Source organism: Pelmatolapia mariae, linkage group LG8 (genome assembly GCF_036321145.2).
Source record: "Pelmatolapia mariae isolate MD_Pm_ZW linkage group LG8, Pm_UMD_F_2, whole genome shotgun sequence".
Lineage (NCBI taxonomy): Eukaryota > Metazoa > Chordata > Actinopteri > Cichliformes > Cichlidae > Pelmatolapia > Pelmatolapia mariae.
Genome location: NC_086234.1, coordinates 9,688,064 through 9,711,241, shown reverse-complemented (window position 1 = coordinate 9,711,241; position 23,178 = coordinate 9,688,064). Strand labels below are relative to the sequence as shown.

Here is a 23,178-nt window from a genome sequence, read left to right as displayed (position 1 = left end):
CAGTGGAAACCCAGATCTATGACTCAGCCTAATTTTTAAATAATTAAAACAAATAAATCAAGGCAAAATGTAAATAAAATAAGTATCCACCACATCTGGAAAACTTTGGGTCCTCTTCTGATCTACGCTGTAAACTGGACCCTTAATTAAAGTAGTACAAACTTAAATATGGCAGCCCTTCAGTGCTATGAAATTGCCCCCCACGATTTTTAAAAGGATGAAGGCGTTAGCCTCAGGAAAGCTCAGCTAAAGCTAGTGTGTGATTTTACTGTGTACTAGCGAGGAAGATGAAAAACTCTATGCAAAGAGCCAGACCGTGCAAATTTTGAAAGTGGTCTTGAGCAAAGGCTTTCTGAAGGGCTTTCAGAATTTTTCTTTGTACCTTACCATTTTCAGAAAAAAATGCTTAAGCTACCTAACACTTAGCAAAGTTGACACAGAAACTAAGAAATGCATTTGTACCTTCATCAACTGTTCAATGAAGCCTCATCAGAAATGGCATCAGTGGAAGGGTGGCTGTCAAGAAGTCATTCTTAAGGAAGGGAAAAAGACTGAAGTATGTCAAATTACACAAGAACTGAAAATCAAAAGGTCTTCAATGTGTATGGAAGAGTTCAGGAGAGAGGTCCTACAGCCATCTGTAAAATACAGTGAAGGCACTGTCATGGTTTGAAGCTGCATGTCAACCAGTGGTGTTGGAGATCTTGTGAAAATGGCAGTATGAATGCAGAAATGTAAAGTCAGATTTTTATCCAACATGCAATACCAACTGGAAAGCATCTGATTAGCAACAGCTTCATTTTTTGGCATCACAATGATCCCAAATACAACGCTAGTGCAGTAAAAACACACCTGGATAGAAGGCCATGCAACGGAACAAAATCAGTTATGGATTGACCTCCCCAGAGCCCGGACGTCAACGTTACTGAAACAGCGCGGGATCATTTTGACAGAGACCGTAACACAGGCAGCCAACATCCAAGGAAGAGCTTTGAATGCCCTTCAAGAAGCCTAGAGAACGATTCCTGATGGATATTTAAATGACAAGAAAGCTGCCTAAGAGAGTTCAAACTATGTTGAAGAATAAAGGTGGTCAGACCAAATATTGTCTGGATATTAAAACAGACTGTTTTTGTTTTATGTACTGTATTTCTATGCATGTGAACTTTAAATAAATAGATCCAACCATTTTCCCAGCCAAAATAAATATTTAATTGCGGGTGCCAACAATTTCTTGCAAGTTTAGTAAACCCTGGGCAGGTGAATCATTTGCTATATTAATCTCTTAATAATCTCTAAACACAGAGCACAGCTAAATCTAGCTTTAGCTAGGATGTTTTTCTATACTAGCAGCTAACCTGCCTCTACAAGTGTACAAAAGCACTTTCACGACAGTTTTGCTGAATTCTTACATCGGCCAGTTTGAAAATAAGAGTTTTTAAATAAACTAATGCATAAATTTGTTACCTGTTTACATCTCTAGTTGGAGTAAACAAGCTGCTGCCATGTATGGACATGACGGGGAAGTGGAAACGTATTTGAATACTAACACACAGCTGGTTTTTGTCTTTTTATGGGATTTATTTACAGTAACAAAAATATAGAATATCACCAACCTTATCCTTTAAACATGAGATGTTTCGCACATACACAGTTGACAGCAGAGACTGGTTTAAACTTGTTTATTTGGATCCTTTCTCCAAATCACGTCTGTAATTTTTCCATTTCACAAAATATTTACAAAAAAAGATACTTTTAGTTTTTTTTTTCCCCCTCTCTTTATCGTGGCTGTTGTAACAGCTACTTTTAAGGATGATGAACCATTGCTTACATCTTGCAGTCCAGTCTTTTAGAAAAAGTTCATGAAAAAAAAAGAAGTTCCTCCCGCCCTTCGTTTCTTTCGTACACTCATTTTAAAACAGCATACAGTTTCTTTTCCCCCATTGTTCTTCTTCTGAGTGCTTTTAGAAAAACAAAAACAAAAAAAACAACTAAACCTCTTCCTTGCATGCTCTCAGCTGCAAACAGGAAGCCAAGAGCTTGTGTGCTTATTGAGAGGAAGTGACATCTTTGCCCTGCAGGAAGTACAATTACAGCATCATCAGATCGTCCAGATGCCTGATTAGTTTGGTCTCCCCAGTCTTGCCCTTTTCTCTAAAATAGTAGAGTCTCTGTAGGCAAGCGTTAAACGTACAATTGTACCAAATAACACAAAGTCATTCATCACTAAATGGAAACAGTCTGTAATATTTTCTGTCCTGTGGCAGCAGGAAGGGAGTGCTAAGGATGCGGGCCGAATTCTCAAAAATGCAGAGGGCTGGGGTCAGGCGGCCCTTTAGACGCTGCTCTATTGTCCCTCTGTGGGTCAGCATCTGTAGTCCAGGCATAGCAAGGCGTCCACAAGTGCATTGTGGGTGTTCCATGGAAGAGCTTTTTGTGTTCAAGCTGTACGATCCATCCCTGAACTCAGCAAAGAAAGGAAGAAGTGCCATGACAATAAAAATAAAACGGACACGCAGGGACCGCAGTCCCTTTTTAAAGGATCTATCAAACAAAGTCAGCTATGTGGAGAAAAATATGTTTGCTAATAACATAAGGCAATTGACCTCAGTACAACTGGAGGGGTGATTATATCAGAGAAACATGAGCTGAACGTGGAAAGCTCAACACTGCACGGTATAATCTCTTTTCCCTTTAGCCTCAGTGAGAAGCCTTGAAGAAGCATGAGAAGATTCTCTACTAAAAGTTAATTTCCTACCAATCCATCTCCTACTCTATAAATAAAAAAAGATGCATCTCCTCGTCTCCTCTTCAGGCTTCTCTTCCTTGTTTCTGTGTAAAATGCTGAGCTGAGTTTCATCAGGCTGTTTATGCATTTTACGTATAATACACTACATGAAAACACAGACCAAAATTAAAGAAAGGAAGAAAATAAAAACACAAAGAGATCAACCCTGCCCCCGAATGTGTGTGTGCGCGTATGTGTGCAGATATAAACAATTATTTTAATATGTGTATAGTATAATCGTATTGTGTTTATTCCCGTTAGTAAGTCGGTAAAGGTGTGCTATTTTGGTGCCTGTCTCTATATCTGTGTGTGTGTGTGTGTCTGCGTGTGTGTCTGCTCTGTTAACTGGTGACATAGTGCTTTGTAGAGGGCTGCCCATACAGCCCATAGAAATCTGCATGTCTGTGTGTCTGTGAGGCGTCTATCCAGTCCCTCACTGCCAAGCCCTGCATGGATGGACCTCCGGAAGCCAGGCCAGGAGGAGGGGGGTAGTCCTGGGCGCTGACCCAGGGAAAAGAGCCCGAGCGTGGGTACGGAGGGTGGCTGCGGTGGCCTGACACAGAGGGCACTCCAGAGCAGTAGCAGTTATCCATCGTGCACACCAGAATCTTGCGACCGCCATACTGAGGGAGAACTGCCTGCTGGGAGGAGTGCGAGGAACTGCTGCCTCCAGGAGGGAAGTGAGAGGAGCCGAATACAGAGCCTGAATGGTGATTAGTCAACGAGCCACTCCCGCTTCCCGTTCCGCTGCTCTCGCTGATGTGAGGCGGGCCACAGGGTCCGAGAGCCTGCTGATTGGTGGACTGGCCTTCTCCAGAGGCAGAGCTGGACCCCAGGTAGGGCTGTTTGGCTAACGACGAGGAAGAAGATGAGGAAGAGGAGGACGAGTCTTTGAAACCCGGTACGGCATTTTTTCCGCCGTTCCCATTTCCCTCTGGGAAAGCAGTGGAATGTTTCCGTTTCTCTGCACCAGAGGCAGAGCTCTGACCGCTGGGATAGGCGGGAACAGACTGCAGGAAGGTTGAGGGAGGGGTGAGGGGAGCTAAGAGAGGAGAGAGAGAAGGTGCGAAATGAGAAGAGGTAAGTGGTAATTAAAAGAAAAACACTTCCATGACGGTCGTGCCCTGCATTAAAAGCTAACAGGTGTATTTCATTTTCTCACCTTCAAGTGTTCTTTTCAAGCTCTTCTCTCTTTTTGAGATCTCAGAAAGGAAAAGTTTAGAGTTGAGATTCCCAACTTTGTAAGGAGGGAGACTGCTGCCCACACATGCCTGAGATCTGCAACAAGTGCGAGGAGACGGGGTTCATGATAAGGTGTTTGCTTGGAAACATCTCCAAAATAATTAAATAAATAAAAATCATTGTATGAAGACTGTTTGCTCACCTGTCTGTGAGGATTTTAACAGGCTTGGTGTTTTTCATGAAGCTCAGCTCCTCCGCCTTCCCGAAGGCAGTCTGGATGGAGCTCAGCAGCTTCTGGGCCTCGTGGCGCTGCTCCCCGAGAGCTAAAACCTGGGCTGCGTTCTCCTGACAGAACCGAGCCTGAGCCCGATCCAGAGCCTCCAGTGTCCGACCGAGATCCTCCTCCAGGAGCTGGTGCATCCGCTGGTACTGCAGGCGCACCTCCTCTTTCAGCTCACACACCCTGTCCTGTAAAATAAACACACACACCAATCAAAATTTCCTAAAGATTTTATAGTGCCATAAAAGAGAAAACGCGCCCACGGAGTGACGTGCAAAAACATACCTCCACCACACACTTGTCTGAGTCGAGTTTGCAAAGCTGTTCCTCAATCTCCTGCACTCGCTCCTCCACGCGTTCCTGCTGTCTTAACAGGTTTTGCTGTGAGGTGAGAAGGACAGAAAGTAAATAAAGAATGCCTCGTGGCCTTGGAAACTTGTGACCTCGGTCAGCTACTAGCATCCCCTCCCCAAGCCTGAGATATAAGGATCCGGGAGTGGGCTAATTTAGTCTCCATCTAACACACAATCCCTGTGGGGGAGGAAGGAGGGGGATGCAGTCATAGCAACCAGCAGCTATTTTGTGTTTGCATTAGCGAGCGAAGACTAATGTTGGGGGAGCCGGGGGCAGCGAGCAGAGATAGATAAATGGGCAGAAAAAGCTCCGGCAGCTTTGCTCTCCCCTTGGTGCAACTCCTCTTCCTCTGTTCTGCATTTTCTTTCTAAAAGACACACATTCAAACAGAGGAGGCTGCTCTGCGAGCTATGGCAGTGTTGTGGCAACAGCGCCTGTTTTTTCTGGGATGATGATGATGATGAAGATGATGGCATGTGCCGAGCTGAGTTTTATCCGGCTCAGCTTGTGGCCAAAATTTACAAAAAAGAAGGAATAAATGGCTCTGTGCGGGACCAACAATCCTTTGCCTAAATTTTGGATAGCGGGAATGCCATTGACACAGATTTGATGATCCCTTCGTGTTGTTAATATTTAATGGGAAATATGAATAACCCTCACTCAACATTTAATGGAGCGTATTGATAAGATGGTGCTGACATGGCTACAGCCCTTTTTTGCTTCTCTGTCAGGTGTGCTAAGTGCTGGTTTCAGCTACATGCCAAGATGCTCGCAATGACAATGCTAGAATAGTTATCCTATGCAGGTGTATTGTTTGGCAAGTCGATCATTTAGTGAACTGTGTGACCAGGGGTGCGCAGGTTTGTGAAATTCAGGGCTGACACCTGTGTTTAAAAGAGCAATCTGACCTACATTTTTCTGTTTTTGTTTTGAATCGTCATTTTCTGTCTGAGAAAATAAAAGTACTGCTAGTGTTAAAGCTTTTCACCACACCATCTCTAAATAAAAATAAATACATGGCATTAATGCTGGTAAATGCTGTCCTGCTTAGTGGCGATAGTTCACAATGCATTTGTGCATGCAACTTTTACTCATTACTGTTAAAAATTTGTAAGTAAAATCAAATGAATTTCAATAGTAGAATTTTTTTAAGTCTATAAATTATTCAGAAATAGTTTAAGTCCAAACATTTCCCCCAATTAACCACCAAAATTTGCAAATACTCTTATTTAAGGAGGATTAACCAGCAAATTTTTACTTTTGGCTCCATAGTGTAGTGGTTGACACGTTGCCCTTACATATTAAAGATCCCCAATTTGAAACCATAGCTTTAGGGCACAGGTGTCAAACTCTTGAGGGCCGCTGTCCTGCTTGTTTTCCAACTAGCCTGCCCTTGTAGCTTCTTATTGGCAAAAGCACACCTGATCCAACTAATCAGCAGCAGGTAGGGCAGGGATATCTCAAAAACAAGCAGGATACTAGCCCCCGAGGACTGGAGTTTGACACCCCTGCCTTAGGGGGTCATAAGCTAGTGCTTTTCTAGTGCCGATCCCAAGCCTCTGACTAATGGGAGGGTTGTGTTGGGAAGGGCATCCAGTGTAAAACTGTACTAAACTAAAAGCCCAGACCACCCTCCTCCTCCAGCTTGTCCTGGGGAACACCAAGCCATTCCCAGGCCAGCCGAGAGATATAATCTCTCTAGTGTGTCCTTGGTCTGCCCCGGGGCCTCCTCCCAGTGGGACATGCCCGGAACACCTCGGGATCCTCGCCAGATTTTCTTTTTTGCGTTTTTAAATGTATGTGTTGTTTAATGTGTGGATATGCTGCAAATCAATTTCCCATTGGGGACAATAAAGTTACCTTTGACCAGACGGCCAAATCACCTCAACTAGGTCCTTTCGATGTGGCTAGTGGCTCTACTTAGAGCCCTTACGGGGTGGCTGAACTTCTTACCCCATCTCTATGAGACAGGCCAGGCACTTTTCGGCGACCATAGGTGCAGGTAGGGGTATAGATTGACCAGTAAATCAGGAGCTTCGCTTTTACACTCAGCTCTTCCTTCACCGCAACGGACTGGCACAGCATTCACACGACTCATGCCACAGCACCAATCCGTCTGTTGTGCTCTTGCTCACGTAACTAATGAACAATACCCCGAGATACTTGAACGCCTCCACTTGGGGCAGAAATGGAGTGGGTGCTGCACCCTTTATCAGCTGAGGACCATGGCCTCAGACTTTGAGGGGCTGATTCTCAGTACCGCTGCTTCACACTCGGCTGCAAACTGCTCCAGTGTGAGTTAGAGGCCACCACTGGATGAAGCCAACAGAACCACGTCATCTGCAAAAAGCAGAGATAAGATTCTGAGACCACCCAATTGGAAGCCTTCCATCACTTGGCTATGCCTAGAAATACTGTCCTTAAAATTATGAACGGAATCCCACACCCCATACTCCTGAAGCACCTTCTACAGAACACTCCAAGGGACACAGTCGAACGCCTTCTCTAGGTCCACAAAACACATGTACACTGGTTGGGCAAACTCCCATGCACCCTGAAGTATTCTCGAGAGGGTAAAGAGCTGGTCCACTGTTCCGTGATCGGGACGAAAACTGCATTGTTCCACCTTTATCTGACGTTTGACTTTCTGACAAACTCTGCTTTCCAGCACACTGGCATAGACTTTACCAGGGAGGCTGAGGAGTGTGATCCCCTTATATTTGGAGCACACCCTCTATTGCCCCTTCTTCAAGATGGGAACCACCATCTCCAGTCTGCCAATTCAGACGCACTGCCCCTGATTGCCACACAATATTGTAGAGGCGTGTCAACCAAGATAGCCCTACAACATCCAGAGCCTTCAGGAACTCGGGGCAAACCTCATCTATCCCATGGGCCCTGCCACCAAGGAGTTGTTTAACTGCCTCAGTGACCACCCCCTTGTCCCCAGACTCTTCTTCCTCTACGGAAGATCTGGCAGTGAGATAAGGCCCTCAAAGTATTCCCTCCACTGCCCGACAATCTATTTTTTTCAAAGCCCAAGCCATGCGTTGAGGTGACCCTGACTATAGCTAGCCGATACCTCTCAACCTCACGCACTAGCTCAGGCTCCTTCCTCATCAGACAAGTGACATTCCATGTCCCAATCGCTAGACTCGGTAGCCGGGATCAGTCCACCAGGGACTCTGCCCCTGGCCGCCACCCTGCACACATTGCACCCCACAAGCTAACATTTGTTAATTAGTACTAAAATTAGCAGTGTAATCAAATAATGATACCAATGGACGTCAGTATCACACTAAATGAGTCTGTGTGATTCTTTGTCCTTCAAATTCTCCTACCATCAAGAGTTGAGCAACTAACCCTGGCTCAGGGGTAAATCTTAGGCCTCTGGAGGTTCTTATATATCTGATATCATGATGTGTAGCAATGGGCTATGCATCTAGAACCTGTTACACATCACTTAAAATTCATTGGAAGAACAAGTCATGGATATGCATAAAAAGTGTATTATGCATTGTGCCGAGCAACCACTGAGCAACAGCCTAAAGTAACCCATTTTCAGCATATATACCCCCCCCACCCCCCCGGCTTTATTCTTTATTACTTTGTAACTTTTTTCAGTGGGATTAACATGATCACTTTGCTTTTTTTTTGTCTACCAACTTTCTATGACACAATCTCTAAACCTAAAAAAAATAAAATAAAATAAAATTTGAATAACTGGGAAATGACATCTGTAGACATAATCTCATTTTCTGATAGGTTCATCAGACATCAATTTGGGATGATAGTGCTTAGCTCATACATTTGTGAGTGCCATCCATGAATAAATAAGCAAATATATGTTTAAAATAAGACTGGTTAACAAAAAATGCTTTGAGGTACAGCATAAAGAGAGAAATAACAAATACAACCAAATTGGGGACGGGACTAGGATAAAAGCATGTCTAAAGAGACTTTAAGGTATTAAATGATCACCAAATGAAAGACATTCAACCTAAAATGTGTATGCACCCAAGGGTTAGCAAACCTCATGGTGGTCACCATAATGCTTAGGATTCATCCTCTGGTGAGCATGAATAACTTTCAGTATTCAACAGTCAGACAGCCTTAATTAAAGGATGAGTCTGTCATTAGCTTGGCATGCCATTAATCATTTGTTTTTCCTCAGGCTGAAGGTTTATTCACATACAACAACCACCACAATCATCATCGTCACTGCGCAGTCATTCTAGCCAACAGCAGCTGATTTTATCATTAGTGATCAGCTGCTGTAGAGGCTGATAGGAATGAAAACCTGCATACTCCTGGGCCTCAGCAGCACATGGTTGGGAATTGCTGCCCTAGATATCTCTCTCTCTCTCTCTCTCACACACACACACACACAGTTGGCATGGTTAGATCCAGGACGGTGACCTGGTTGTGCTGACTGATTGAGTTAGGCTCTGAGCAGAAGCCAGAGGGGGAAAAACAGGGTCGAAGAAGCTGAGGCTTTGCAGAGAACCTCTCAGGGAGGAAGGGAGGGAGGAAACAGGGGGTATTAAAGAGGGGAGGGGGCTTTTTAGTTGTCATTTCACCACAGTGTCTTTTCCATCAGAACCACCAGAGCAGGAGAACGGGGCCAGAGGGAAGGTCGGTCCTCACCGGGAGTGACTGGTGGATGGTGTTAGGGAGGTGAATTTGTTGGAGGGGGACTGACGGAGGTGAAGAGCAGGGTGGGGCCTGTAGGGTTGTGTGTATGTGTGAAAGGGAGGGGTGGTTCCTCTCTGCAAGCCTTAAATCACATTCAACATGGAGGATCTGCTAGTAGTTAATACATGTAGACAAATATCTAAAATATTTATGGACTGGGGCTGTGAATGAGCTCAGTGACATTAGGGTTTTTTTTCCTGTTTGCATCATCTTAAAAACATGGTCAACCACCCAGATGAGATACAATTTACCTCGTGGTCTATTTATTCAGAGACAGCTTCTGCTCTTTTATTTAATAAAATATAAATTTTTAATGAGGTTAAAGTCTGGTTGATGCTGTATTTTTAAAGCGGCTAGTGAGACATTTTACAGTGTAACAAGAAGAGAGTTTGTAATTGACTTCTAACCTAGTGTAGCATTTTTTTACTGTAGGGTTTTTTCCAGGCTCAGAACTGTTCATTTATAGTAAGGACCAAGTCATTTCTGACCGTTTATATAATAAGAACGTGCAATTATGTTTGATTAAATTAAATGTGGTCAACAGAAAGTTGGCAGGAAAAATAATTTTCTGACAATACTAGAGATCTTTTTGTTTAGATCTGGCTAAATTGTTTTTGAGGGCCCAAAAAATGAGCACAGGACCAATTTCGGCAGGCCTTACAATCAAACTCAGCCCCAATCCTGGCAGATCAGCTAAGCTAAATGCCAGCCCACATCAGCTGATATCCTTCACACATCCAGGTGGTAAATCTCATATAAGACGCTCTATTAAAGCTGCTTTGGCCCTGCATCTGCAAGCCGCTTTGCAACCCTTCTTCACCCCAGCTCCCTCATATATTTAGTATCATATCTGTTGTTACTGAAGGTCTTGCTTCAATGCAAGCCTTCCAAAAAACCTTCTACAATTGTAAGAGCCAACAAGCAGTGGGTGTTGGGAGCCCTGTACTTGTAAATGCCAAGGCAGGTGAATGGCTGAGCCACCTCTTGTGAATTCAAATACTTTATTAAACTGGTTTTCCCTGTAGTTCTGGACTGTTGGCTAAGGAAAATAAAGCATATGAAGCCACCACCATGTGGGTATTTTTACCTTATCTGTATATTTTACACTCCATGCAATTTGTAGATTTATGGATTGACAATCTATTAACCAATTATTAGTGAAGCTATTTCTAAATAGAGTATCACAGCTGTAGGACAACTGACAAATTAGCATCTACTTGGTTCATTTACTGCTAGCAGTAGTACGACTGAAAAAACGTTAGGTTACCGTTTTCCTTTGTTTTACTACAGCTTGGAGAGTAAACAGCAAATATTTGCAGACCGCTCTGTGCTCCATGGAAACTATGGACTAATGGGGCAATCTGCTTGCAGGACCCTCTTTGTTACCAAATTCACCTAAAAACTACCACCAACCAACTGGCAACCAGTTGGGGAACAAACCTCATATGGCTGCCTTTGGTTTGCTGACCGGTCTCTAGAACAGTGTGACTGAGGCCTTAGAGATTCATGTGTGATGGGTTATTCACTTGTGTATTTTATGCTGCACAAAACATGAATTTGTCTAAAGCCCATCTAAACCACAGATCTTGTTTCTCGTCGGTAACCCACGCTAACCCTTTTCATCATCCAACATCATGTAATGAGCGCCATGTTTTGTGTCGCTGCCCAGAAACCTTGGATGTAAATTGGCTTGTAGCTAAATCTGGTACAAAGCATCTTTTCTCTTATAGGATTAATGTTTTTGTGCATGGTCCCACGAATGAAACTAAACAGAATGCTTGGGTGTTTTTTTTCTTAACCTGTAAGACGTTTCCTTCTACACATATTCAGGTCACTGACACAGATTAAAGGTCAATAAACATCAGGTCACAACAGTGTATTTCAGTAAAAATGCTCGTATGACAGATTTTAACAGTACAGCTTCTAAATTTAGCCCACCTGAGAGTCATTTGTGTGCTACAGGTGACCGATTTACTATAGGTAAAGCTGAGTCATAGCATTACCAGCAGGAAAAAATGCCCGACCATAACACGGTTGCCACCTAAACAGGGTGTTGGGTGAACTAAATGAGTCAGATGGAATTGGTTTTCACTCTGACTGGACGCGCCTGTCAACCACCCCTTCAAAAGAAAGAACAGAGGCTAGGAAACTCGCCCAGCCTCCGCTTGAACAAGCTGCAGTAAGCACCAACCCCTCCGGAAAGGAAGAGGTTAATAAAAAACCCCAAGTAGACCGCAGAATCAAGTGACGAATCACTTTAATCCCCCTTCCCCTCGTCTCTACTCCCACCCCTGCCGCACACAACTGGCGATCCCTGAGCTCGGATGCACCTGTGCTGGGGAGATAAGGCCCTCTGAGGGCCCCTCATTGTTCCACTCTCCACCACATTGTTTGTCATTCCAGCAGATGAGAACAGAGGCTGGAATGGAATCACCACTGAAAAAATGCGAGATAGACCTGAAACACTTGAAATGCAACCATTTCTTAAAACGGGAAAGTGTTCTGTTATTGAAGACGGGATTGTGTAACGAGGTAAACAATCAACAACTTATTGTGGCAGCAGAAATCTCCACTTTAGGTCTTAAATGTGGCATGGGAAGGCATTAAATATGCTCTTTGTTCTGCTGATGTTTGCTTGAAAGCTACAAAGTGGATGAAAAATGAGCTTGCAGGATGGTGTGATGCTGTTATAAAAGCCAGCACTTATTGATCTCTGATGAGCAGAGATCAGTAAGTAGGGCTGAAACTATTGATTATTTTTTTTGATTAATTGTTGCAGTCTATCAGCAAAATGTAGAAAATATTCGACAGATGATCCAATGTGACACCACTGATTTTTTTTTTTCTTTTTAAAAAGAAATCATGGTTAAATACAGAGATCTGCAAATTTTACTAGCAAAAGTCCTTTTTTCCAGTAATTTTAGACCCCAAAATATATTCTAGCTTTATAATGTCCACTTAGTATAAATTAACCTATTACCATTTCTTCAAAGTCTTATAGCATTTATGAACTAAAATACTGAAAATTAGTTGCTTTTATCATTAACAAAAAAACAAAAACAAAAAAATTGTCAACTGAAGGAATCAGAGCTGTTATAAAGCGACTATTATTTATTTCTATGTTTACAATCATCTAGGTCTGGCCACAGGAAGCCACTGGAGATGGCAGAAAGAGCTGCATATGACTCTGAAGCCACAGGTTCAATACTCCTACTGGTTTCCTTTTAAATATCTTATCAACCAATCTGAGTAACGTACAAGATGTCAGTAGTTTTCTTTCCCCTGTCCTTATTCGAGTCACTTGAGCACATATAACAAATGGAAAAAACAAGTATTGTTTAAAGTAAGCACACTGTATTTGTTTTCCCTTACTCTGATGTCATTGCGTCGCAGCTCCACATCAGTGACGGCGTGGCCGTGGCTGGGATGGCAACGGGCGAAGCAGCAGTACTGACACACAGCCGTCTGCTCAGCCTCGCAGTGGTACAGCCTGTACTCGTCGTGCTGGGGGCAGGTCCAGGCCTTCACCGCCTCCGCCTCCACCAACAGGTGCCCGAGGGCTGAGCACGGCTGCTGCAGGTGTGTCTGGACGTGCGACTGACAGCACGGGGCGTTGCAGCGCAGGCAGACCTTCACGGCGGGGAGTGGCGGACCCCGGCGGCAGAGAATGCACTGCAGTGCTGGCGTGGTGGCCTTCTCCACGCTCAGGGCGTTGTACTTCTCAACTATGTTGGATAGTTTGTGGTTCTTCTCCAGGCTGGGCTTCTGGGTGTAAGCATGATTGCACTCGGGGCAGCGAGCCAGCGAGGAGTCTTTGGCCCAGGCCTCGCTGATGCAGCCCCGGCAGAAGTTGTGCTTGCAGGGCAGCTGGATGGGATCTGAGAACACGTGTAGGCAGATGGGGCAGATGAGCTCCTCCTCAAAACAGTTCCTCCATGTCTCAGCCATGTCAGAGGCCATCATGGTGCAGGCAGGCATACACTGGTTTCCACTCCTTTCAGACCTCTGTCTCTCTCACAGGAAACCTGACACTCTCAAAATGAGTCTCACGAAAAAAAAGAAAGATAAAACCAGACCCAATGCCGCCCCTGAAAGATCAGTCTGTGTAGGCCGACCCTTGTGACCAAATTAGAGGAGTCTCCCTGACAGATGACGAGTATTGCTTATTACTGCAGCATGAAGGCAAAATTCCAGAAACCTGACCAGAGAAGGCTTCAGGCAAAGATGACAACACCTTGGTGATTTCAACACATGCAACAGGGGCTGACGTTATGCAGATTACAGTAAACGGTGCTTTCCTTTCCCCTAAATCACACACACTCACACATACACACAAGCACTGGGCCTGCCTTCACTTCACAGCTTCTGTGTGTGTCTGTTTAAAGGCCTGCTGCAGGAAGCCAACAGCCTGTCTGCTACAGGTAAACCACGAAATGCAAACAAGGCACAGAGAATTAAGATCTACACAATTACCTGTACGACGAGGGAGAGACTCAATCTCTGTGTAGCACGGGAATAGACACTTGATCCTTTTCTGTCCTTACCTTCACAGCTCTCTTCCACTTAAACGCCGGATTATGACTGACTGTGGACAATTCAGACCAACAAACCATGCATGAAAACATGAAAAGCACGAGAAAGGACTGCTGGAGCCCACACCCTGATTACTATTCCCACACAGAAAGCTTTACAGAGAGAGAGAGAAAAAAAAAGCTGAACCTGTTTTATCGGGATCTCAAGGACGCTTGATTTCCTCTATAATCACAACGCAGCGCAATGCTTTTGTCCGCTGAATCATAAATAAGTATCCGAGTAGCCTCCACTAGCAATTTAATTATACATACAACCAGCGATGGTTTGGCAGTAGGCAGAAAAAGCTGTTTCAAAGGTCAGATGGAAAAACACAGGTACCTCCAGCCCTTCAATTTGACATAAAAGCGACATTTCCATTTGATGAATAACGCCTGCTATGTGGCACAGCTCGCATATCTGAACACAAGGCCGCAGCTTTTCTGCCAGTTTTCAGTCGACAACAAAGGCCTTATAATCTCATTAAAAAGGAAATCATACCCAGGCCATCACATCGAGGCTGTTTACTGCATAGTTAATCGTTTTAATAGTCGAGTCCAGCTCTTGCGCACAAAACAAAGGGGTTTTTAGGATCCGCAGGAATGTTGGGCTGCTGTTGCAGAGCCAGAAACATCTATCAAATATCTCCTCACACAAAGATTACTAGTTCTCAGCTGTGGACCCCTTTATTTTATTTTATTTTATTTTACTTTGGTTTGTACCATTTCCCCCCCTACAGCCTTCAGCCAACAACATATTTATGTACTTCCTTATCTCGATTAAATCGCGTAAATTACCTCAGACGTCACCTCACCATTTTCTACCAAAGCACAGGTACAGATAAACACTACATCCACTCCGCTTTCACACGAGGACAGTCGCTGCTAATATAACATATGGTCATTATTTGTAAAAGCAGCCATATTTATATATTTAACTAAAAAAAATTACAAAAAAAAAATACAAAAATATACCCTCCTGATCTTAAAGGGGACGTCGCGTTTCTGTCCTTGTTAGGGCTAGCTGTCATCAGCCATCTTGCAAATCCTCATTTAAAAAAAGAAAGAAAAAAAGTAGATATCCGCTGTGGAAACGCTGTAGGCTGTTTCACCAAAGCTGCTTTTCGATAGCTGTCCGACACAGACTCATCAACGCCACAGTCCCCTTTTCAGTAAAGAAAAATACGCATTTTTCTCGGTATTGTACGTCCGAAGGAGCCGTCTGACAGGAGTAATTTTCGTGGCCTGATGTGTCCCGTATGAGTCGACTCCTGGTTTCATAAAAATCCAACACGGTTGTGAATAATAATTTGTGTTTTCTGCCCCCCTCCTCCTCCTCCTTTCTTTCTCTGTCTCTATCGGCCAGGGTTTAGAGAGAGGAGGAATGCAGGCGAGCTGAACTGAAGCAAAGTCAAGACAGCCATTACTTCGGGCAGCTTCCGGTGGTGATTTTCAAAATCAAAATAAAAACAAGTTTCAGTGTAGTTAAAAAGCCACCACTAGGACCTTTTTCCTCGGAATTCTTCCCTGGCCATTTTTACTGGCCCCAATCCTCTTCTGCATTTTGAGAATTAAGTCTAACTTTCGATCTAAAAGTCAAAATGTTATTTTCAGGAAGTCTAACTAGTATTCTGAGGATGAAGTCGAAATGTAAAGATTAAAGTTATATTTTCAAGTAAAATAACTGCCATGGCTGGTAGATGAGTTAGTGAAATGATTTGATCAGCCATCTTATTGTGTCTAACAGAATCTTTTTTCCACCAAAGTGTAACTTTTGGGATCCTTGCATCTATCCATTGCCAGCCATTTCATTTTTTTTTGTAGACATATTTTTAAGTAGATTTTATGTAGTTTTTGGGTTCTATAGCATAAATTTGGTCATTTAATGCTTCCAAAGGGTCCACTATGGAAAATAACTTGATCTTTATTTTTAGAAGATCTTTTTTTCTTCAGTCTGAAGAAGAAGAACAGAATGATCCTTTATTGACAATTACTGAACATAGATTAAGTCAATTCAGTAAACCAATAAACCCATAATAGCTTCGTGCTGCCAGGCATTTTTTTTCTTTTTTGGTACCAGGCTGCAAACGTGCTCTTTTAACACTGTTTGGTTGGGCATTTTAATATTGGAGTTTGGGGACTGACTGACTTTTGGAACCAGCCTCAAATGACAATTAGATGAACTGCAGTGTTTTTATCATTTCTTTGTTGGTTTCATTTTTCAGCCATGGATGATTTTTTTCTCTTTAATCTCCTTGATCTTTATTTTGAAACCTCCTCGCACAGGCTTCCGTTCTGTTACACGCGCTCTCTGGCTGACCTGACGCATTTTCAACCCCCTTCTACTCTCCCTTCCTCCCGCTACTCAACCCGCTCCCCTCCATCCCTCCCTCCTTCCGGATCAACGCTACGGCCATCACGTGACCTGTCACTGAAGTGTGTCACGTTTTAACCGGGAGGAGATGAGGGACGAGCCGGGGAGGAAGGGCCGGGGATCATACATACTAAAGGGCTTACAGCATTTGTTAAAGGCCTGGACTCTCCATTACCCGCTTGTGTGTGTGTGATTTATTCCTCGCAGAGTAAAGGGACATTTAGTCGGAAACGGGATTTAAATAGTGATTTGTTCACTTTATTAATAAGTAACATGTGAGTATACTAGTAACAGTCTATACTCAGTAAATGAAGGTGTAATATTTACCTGATGTTAAGTCCTGCTTTTAAAATTTTGAGTAAGGGTAGCTACAGAGGTATACTCAGCATATATTCATATGTTCATGAATAAGAAGTAGGCTAAAAGTCTATTTATAGGATTAATGCTGGAACAGTTAGTGACTAATAAGTTACAGTAATCTGCTTTTAGTACTATAGTCATTTTTAAAGAAAAGAATATCATCTTCTCCAGAGTGAATTTTACTCTTGTTGGTTTTGTTTATGTGTGAACGTTTGATATAATTAAAACCGCTTCGCTTTAAATATTTTAAAGCGTTCAAAGGCGCCCTCTTGTGCTCGGGAAGATTACAGCACTCTTTTCATTACTTTTTAAGTAAGTATATAAAATGTATTTATATAGCACCTTTTAAGAAAAGCAAGCAAAAAAATAAAAAAATATAATATAAGTGTTAAAACAACAATATTATCCACTAGTTTAAAGCAAGCCTATACTAAAAACTCTTTAACAGCTCTTTAAAAGTTTCAATAGTCCACAGATCTCATATGCAATGATAGTGGATTTCACAGTTTAGAAGTTGTAAATTCAAATCTACAGTCTGACCAAAACACTGACAGGTTTTGATTAACCTGCGGATGCAAAAGAACATAATAATCCATCCATCTATCCGTTCTCTTCCACTTATCCTTGTCAGGGTTGTCGGGGGACTGGAGCCTATCCCAGCTATTATAGAGCGAGAGGCAGGGTACACCCTGGACAGGTCGCCAGTCAATTGCTGGCCTAACACAGAGAGACAGACAACCATTCACACTCACACCGAAGGGCAATTTATCAATTAACCTAACCCCACTAATTTCATGTCTTTGGACTGTGGGAGAAAGCCGGAGTACCAGCAGAGAACCCGCACAAATACAGGGAGAACGTACAAACTCCACACAGAAAGACCCTGGCCAGATGGTGCAGTCGAACGTTGCTGTGAGGCAACAGTACTAACTACTGCACCACTGTGTGCTGCCCAGGACTTAATAATGACGCCTTAAAAATATGTAATTACATGTCAGCAACTCAGTGCATTTAAGCATGTAGACATAGTCAAGATAGCCTGCAAATTGAGCAACAGACTGAAGAAGAAAAGTGATTTAAGTGACTTTCAATGTGGCATTCTTCTTGGTGCCAGATGGGCTGCTCTGAGTATTTCAGAAAGTGCTGATCTGCTGGGATTTTCCCACTCAACCATCTCTAGGGTTTACAGAGAGCAGACTAAAAAAGAGAAAATATCCAGTCTGTGGCAGTTCTCTAGGCTTGTTGATGCTAGAGGTCAGATGAGGATGACCAGATTCAGATTGCTTCAAGTTGATAGGAAGGCAACAGTAACTCAGCCAACTGAACGTTACAACCAAAGTATGCAGAAGATCATCTCTGAACGTATAACCCTGACACAAATGGGCTTTGGCAGCAGAAGATCTTTAAAACTGGACAGAAGACTGACCCCCCCCCCCCCCCCCCCAACAAAACAAAAAACATTGCTTGTTGGATGAGTCTCTGTTTCGTGACATACAGGCAGTAGGTGAAGTATTTGACTTAAACAACATGAAAGCATGGCTTCATCCTACCTTGTTTAAATGGTTCGTACTGGTAGTTGTGGTGTAATAGGGTGGGGGATAATGAAGATACATAGCATAATGTATAATCAGGGATCATGCCTTAGAAGAATGGGACTTTTGCATCTATATTGCACATTTTACTCCACTACATTCAAGTCTTTCTATTTGTAGTCCGTGGCTGATTTGGTTATGTCTTATTCCAATAAATCAACACTCGCCTTCTTGTTTTAATAACAGCCTCATCAGTGCTAATGGGTAACCAGAATTACTACACAGGAGATTTATATAAATTATATAAAGATTTAACATCTTTCTTGAGCAAACAAACAAACAAACAGCTACAACAGTAGTCCAATAAAATTAATTAAACCTAAAAAATGTTTTTCAATTGTAAAATACTTAAGACCAGGAACTAAACACCCTTAAGCACTGGTGATGTTGGAGCACATCTAACATGGTTTAGTATGAGCATCTCCAACAGTTTTAATGGAAACCTGGAGTATAACCAGGCAGCTTGATCTAGATGACCTAAGAGATCAAGCGGGTTTGCAGCTTAGGTGGACGTCAGGGAAATACTTTGATCCCAGATCATGTGTGAGGCGTTAAAAACAAGAATCCACATTTAAAATCTACTCTAAACAAAACTAAAAAAGTAAAATACTACTGTTACAAAAAAAAAAAAAAAAAAAAAAAAACTAAATATACATTCACCAATGGTTAGCACTGTTGCCTCACAGCAAGAAGTTCCTGAGTTCAGTTCCACCATCTGGCCGGGGTCTGTGTGGAGTTTGCATGTTCTCCCCGTGATTGTGTGGGTTCTCTCCGGGTACTCCGGGTTCCTCCCACAGTCCAAAGACATGCAGTTAGTGGCGTTAGGTTAATTGGAAACACCAAATTGCCCATATTTGTGAATGCGGGAGTAAATGTGAGTGCGAATGGTTGTCTCTGTCTATGTGTTAGCCGTGTGATAGACTGGCGACCTGTCCAGGGTGTACCCTGTCTCTCGCCCTAAGACAGCTGGGATAGGCTCCAGCGCCCCCCCGTGACCTTAAAAAGGATAAGTGGAAGCGAACGAATAGATGAATGGACATTCACCAAGTGAACATGATGTTGAATAAAATAAAAATATTTCGGAAATGTCCTTAATTTTACTCGTTTGCATTGTTCTGAACTCCAATTAGAAAAAGCCTAACAAACTAACATATAAATTAACAAAACCAATAGAAACATTTTTAAAAAATAAAATCTTAATGTGAATAAATGAAAAACAAAAACGTAATATATGAAAATAATAACTGATAAACTGCTATAGTTCAGCGTGCTCACTATGAAAATATATATTGTAACAACAATACCGGGCACATGAAACATGAAAACATTACATGACTGGCTATATTTGACGATGTTGCAATACTAACACTGTTGGCGATTGCACTACCACTGTACCATTTCTTTTAAACATACTTGGAAAGCCCCACTGATTGCAGGGCATCAAAAAATTGGGTAAAACTCTTAATGTTCCTCTCCACGGAAATCTTTAGTAAAAGGCGAAAGATTTATACGATCTGAAGAAAAACAAGAGTGTACTAGATCGTATAAATACCGCAAAAAGACCCCATTGACAACAAAGCCATGTAAAGTGACGGTTCACTGGGAAAGAGCATTTATAAATGACAAAGACCACTCATTGTCACACAATGCAGTAGTGAATCAAACAATATAAATGCACAGGGTAAGACTTAATGTGAACGCTGTAAGTTTATTCACATTAGATTAACCGTCAACAGTAAGCGCAATGCATGATGGGATTCCGTGGGGTTTTCCGGGTTGTTAAAAAGTTAAAATCTAACGCAGAGCTCTTATTTATTCGCTAAGATTTTGCCCTGTAATCGCTTTTACCTCGCAAAGCATGGTGAAGTATTGTGCTAATGTTTTTGAACACTTTTAAATGTTTAACCCTATCATGTATTTTCGGAAGTCACGCCCCGTGTAAACGTAACCGTCGTGACGTCACGCATTTGTTCTGTATTCCACATTTCAAAGCTTAGCCGTGTTGCCGCCATGTTGACTTTCGGAGCCAGAACTGATGGGTTAAAGGGTGGAGTGTAAAGTTATCAGGTAACACACATGTGTCTGCTAATGAGCGGGAAGTCACAGATTCATTAAAGACCAGAATTTCACTCACCAAAAACTCAAGCACAAACTTCTCGGATGCTCTGTGCCACACACAAAACGTAGTTAAAACTGCTCCCACAGCCTATATAGTGAACAGGTCCACTTTAATAAGGCCATGTATCAGGACACCTGTCAGTCAACCCTGACACGCCCCTACTCAGTCGCCCAGGTGGATGAGCCAGCCCACTCGGAGCCGTGATGTAGGGGGAAATCTGTAAAGCTGAACTCACAATTATGGAGACCACATCCCATTATTTTTATTTATATATATATATATATATATATATATATATATATATATATATATATATATATATATATATATATATATATATATATATATATATATATATATATATATAAAAAAGGGACAATGCACACTAGTTAATATGAGTAATTAGGATTTTCTGCTGAAATAATTAATAAAAGAACAGTGATCAGATCTCAATGCGGGTGGGGGGGAAATCATGCTTGATATGGATACGTACTGGTAATGGGTTAGGAACAATAGGATGCCACATCCTTGTATGAAAATAATCAACCTACAGAAGGTTGAATTCAAAGACACACTAAAAATCGAAAATTGAACTATGTAAATTTAAAAGTGTAGGTTTTAAATTATGCTGCTGACTTAATGCAAAACAATGACCTCTTGTGGTAAAAAGCTGCTGTAATGGAATTATAAAATCTATTCTGTCCCTTGGACTATCTATAAATACTCTCAGGCAACTGTTTTTATTTTATTTTTTTATTTAAACAGTTTTTATTCATTATCAAGAAAATCATAAAAACATAAACAGACAAGCAAGAGAAAAAAAACCCCCAAAAACAAACAAAAACCCCAAGAGAGTACATTAAAGTCATTATATACCTGTGCAAATACACATATGGGGGAAGAGGCAACTTTTCTTATTTACACCTGTTGCTTGATCACACAAAAATCCAACCAACCAATCACGTGGCAGCAACTCAGTGCATTTAGGCATGTGGATGTATTCAAGATGAGCTGCTGAAGTTCAAACTGAGCATCAGAATTGGGGGGGGGGGGGAGGAAGGTGATGTAGGTGACTTTAAACTTTTAACTTGATTGTTGGTGTCAGGTGGGCTAGTTGCAGTGTCTCAGACACTGCCGATCTACTGGGAGTGTCCAGGGTTTATAGAGAAAGCTATGAAAAGGAATTAAAATAAATAAATAAAACAAGTGGCTTGATGATTCCAGAAATCTGAGGAGAATGTGCCAGGTGACAGAAGGGTGACAGTATACGCAGAAGAACATGTCAAATCTTAAAGCAGATGTGCTACAGCAGCAGAGGCCCACAGGGGGTGCCACTGCTTTCTCAGATATTCTCACACTTTTCTTTTTAAACATAATTAATTCACTGCATTTAAATGGCTTCGACAGTTACCAGATCTCAATTCTTTGGGAACAGGTGGAATTGGAGAGTGCACGATGCTATCATTTCAACATGGACCAAAATCTCCAAGGAATGTTTCCACTGTGTTGAATCTATACCATAAAGAATTAAAGTAGCACTTAAGGCCAGAGTACAACTCAATACTAGTAAAGTATACCTAACATAATATTTGTATGAAATAAGAAAAGAAATAATGAAAAAAAAGTATTGAAGTACAGTGTCTGTGTGTAGAATTGGGTGACACGGTTAATTTACAAGGTACAAAATCATCAATAGGAAAGAAGGTAAAAACATCACAACATGCATTTAAAAAATGTATTTAGTTTCACTTGTGACTAAAACAGTGTGATTAAACAAGATACATTCAACAAAAACAAAAAAAACCCCACTCACCTAATTATTATTATGTTAAAAACAGTAACGCTATGTTATATTACTGCAGTACTGATATATAGTACAAAGTAAGTCAAAGGCGTACTAAAGTACAGCACTTGGATAAAGTTCTGCTCTGAAAAAGCTGCAGGTGGTGCTGTTTACTGCAGGAGCTCATCTCAGAGCTCTTACTGCAACTGAGATAGATACAGATTGGAGAAACAATTTAACCACCCACGGGCCAAAATAAACAATTTATAGCCTTTATATCTCATGTGTAGTAGTTTTAGCAGTCGAAAAACATCACATCATTTAAGTTTAATACCAGCAGCCACGTCCTGGCTACTTTTACTACTTTACATATACATTCTTTTACAGAAACGAATTAACAATCACCAAAGCATTAAAACTAAATAGTACAAGTATTATTACAAAACATGCCTAATAACACTTGTAATCTGCATTTTAAAGGAGTGGTATTGACTGTTGGATTGTTATTTGTAAGAACTGGTAGGCCTTGCATGTGCACCCAGAATCCATTACTATGTGTGTAAACATTATATATACACTAATTTGTCTGCAGATAGCATTATTTAATCCTGTCATACCTATTGAGCTGTCTCATTATGTTCTATTGAAGCCTTGTCCTCATTTTTATAGAGCAAGGCCAAAGTAACCCAAGCTTAAAGTGTTCATTAAGGTATTTGTCACTTAGAAATAAAAATTAGGTCAGAGATTAAGTGGCTGTTAACAACAGGTTGCTTTGTTTATGTAAAAATGTAGTTTGTTGTTGTTTTGGTTTATGTGCTGAAATTGTTTTATGTGTATGTTTATGTGCTGTATATGATTATATACACGTATATAGTTAAACATGTATGGATCATTCTGAATATTGATTTGTAAGAAATGAAATTTGAAATAAGGGGCTAGGAACAGAAAGAGTGTAAATTTCATCCTAGATCGCACTGACTTACTCAAATGTGTGGTTATAATACCGGATCTTAACTGGAAGAGAACAGAATCAACTTTATTGTGGAGAAGATGTTTATGGTGCTGTTAAACAGCCCTCTTATC

At 41.7% G+C, this 23,178-nt stretch overlaps 1 protein-coding gene and 1 non-coding gene across 2 annotated transcripts; both read right to left on the bottom strand.

Annotated features, from left to right (window-relative positions):
* Positions 1–1,552: 1,552 nt before the first annotated feature.
* trim8b (tripartite motif containing 8b) lies at positions 1,553–15,284 on the bottom strand. Its single transcript, XM_063482731.1, has 5 exons — positions 12,672–15,284; positions 4,536–4,631; positions 4,173–4,438; positions 3,951–4,066; positions 1,553–3,830 (listed from the first exon to the last, which is right to left on the bottom strand). Exons 1-5 carry the CDS (start codon positions 13,275–13,277, stop codon positions 3,130–3,132), a joined length of 1,785 nt encoding a protein of 594 aa, XP_063338801.1. The 5' UTR covers positions 13,278–15,284; the 3' UTR covers positions 1,553–3,129.
* Positions 15,285–19,612: 4,328 nt separating this feature from the next.
* LOC134633892 (U5 spliceosomal RNA) lies at positions 19,613–19,727 on the bottom strand. Its single transcript, XR_010094795.1, has one exon. It is a non-coding gene; the product is annotated as a U5 spliceosomal RNA (small nuclear RNA).
* Between the last annotated feature and the right edge of the window lie 3,451 nt (positions 19,728–23,178).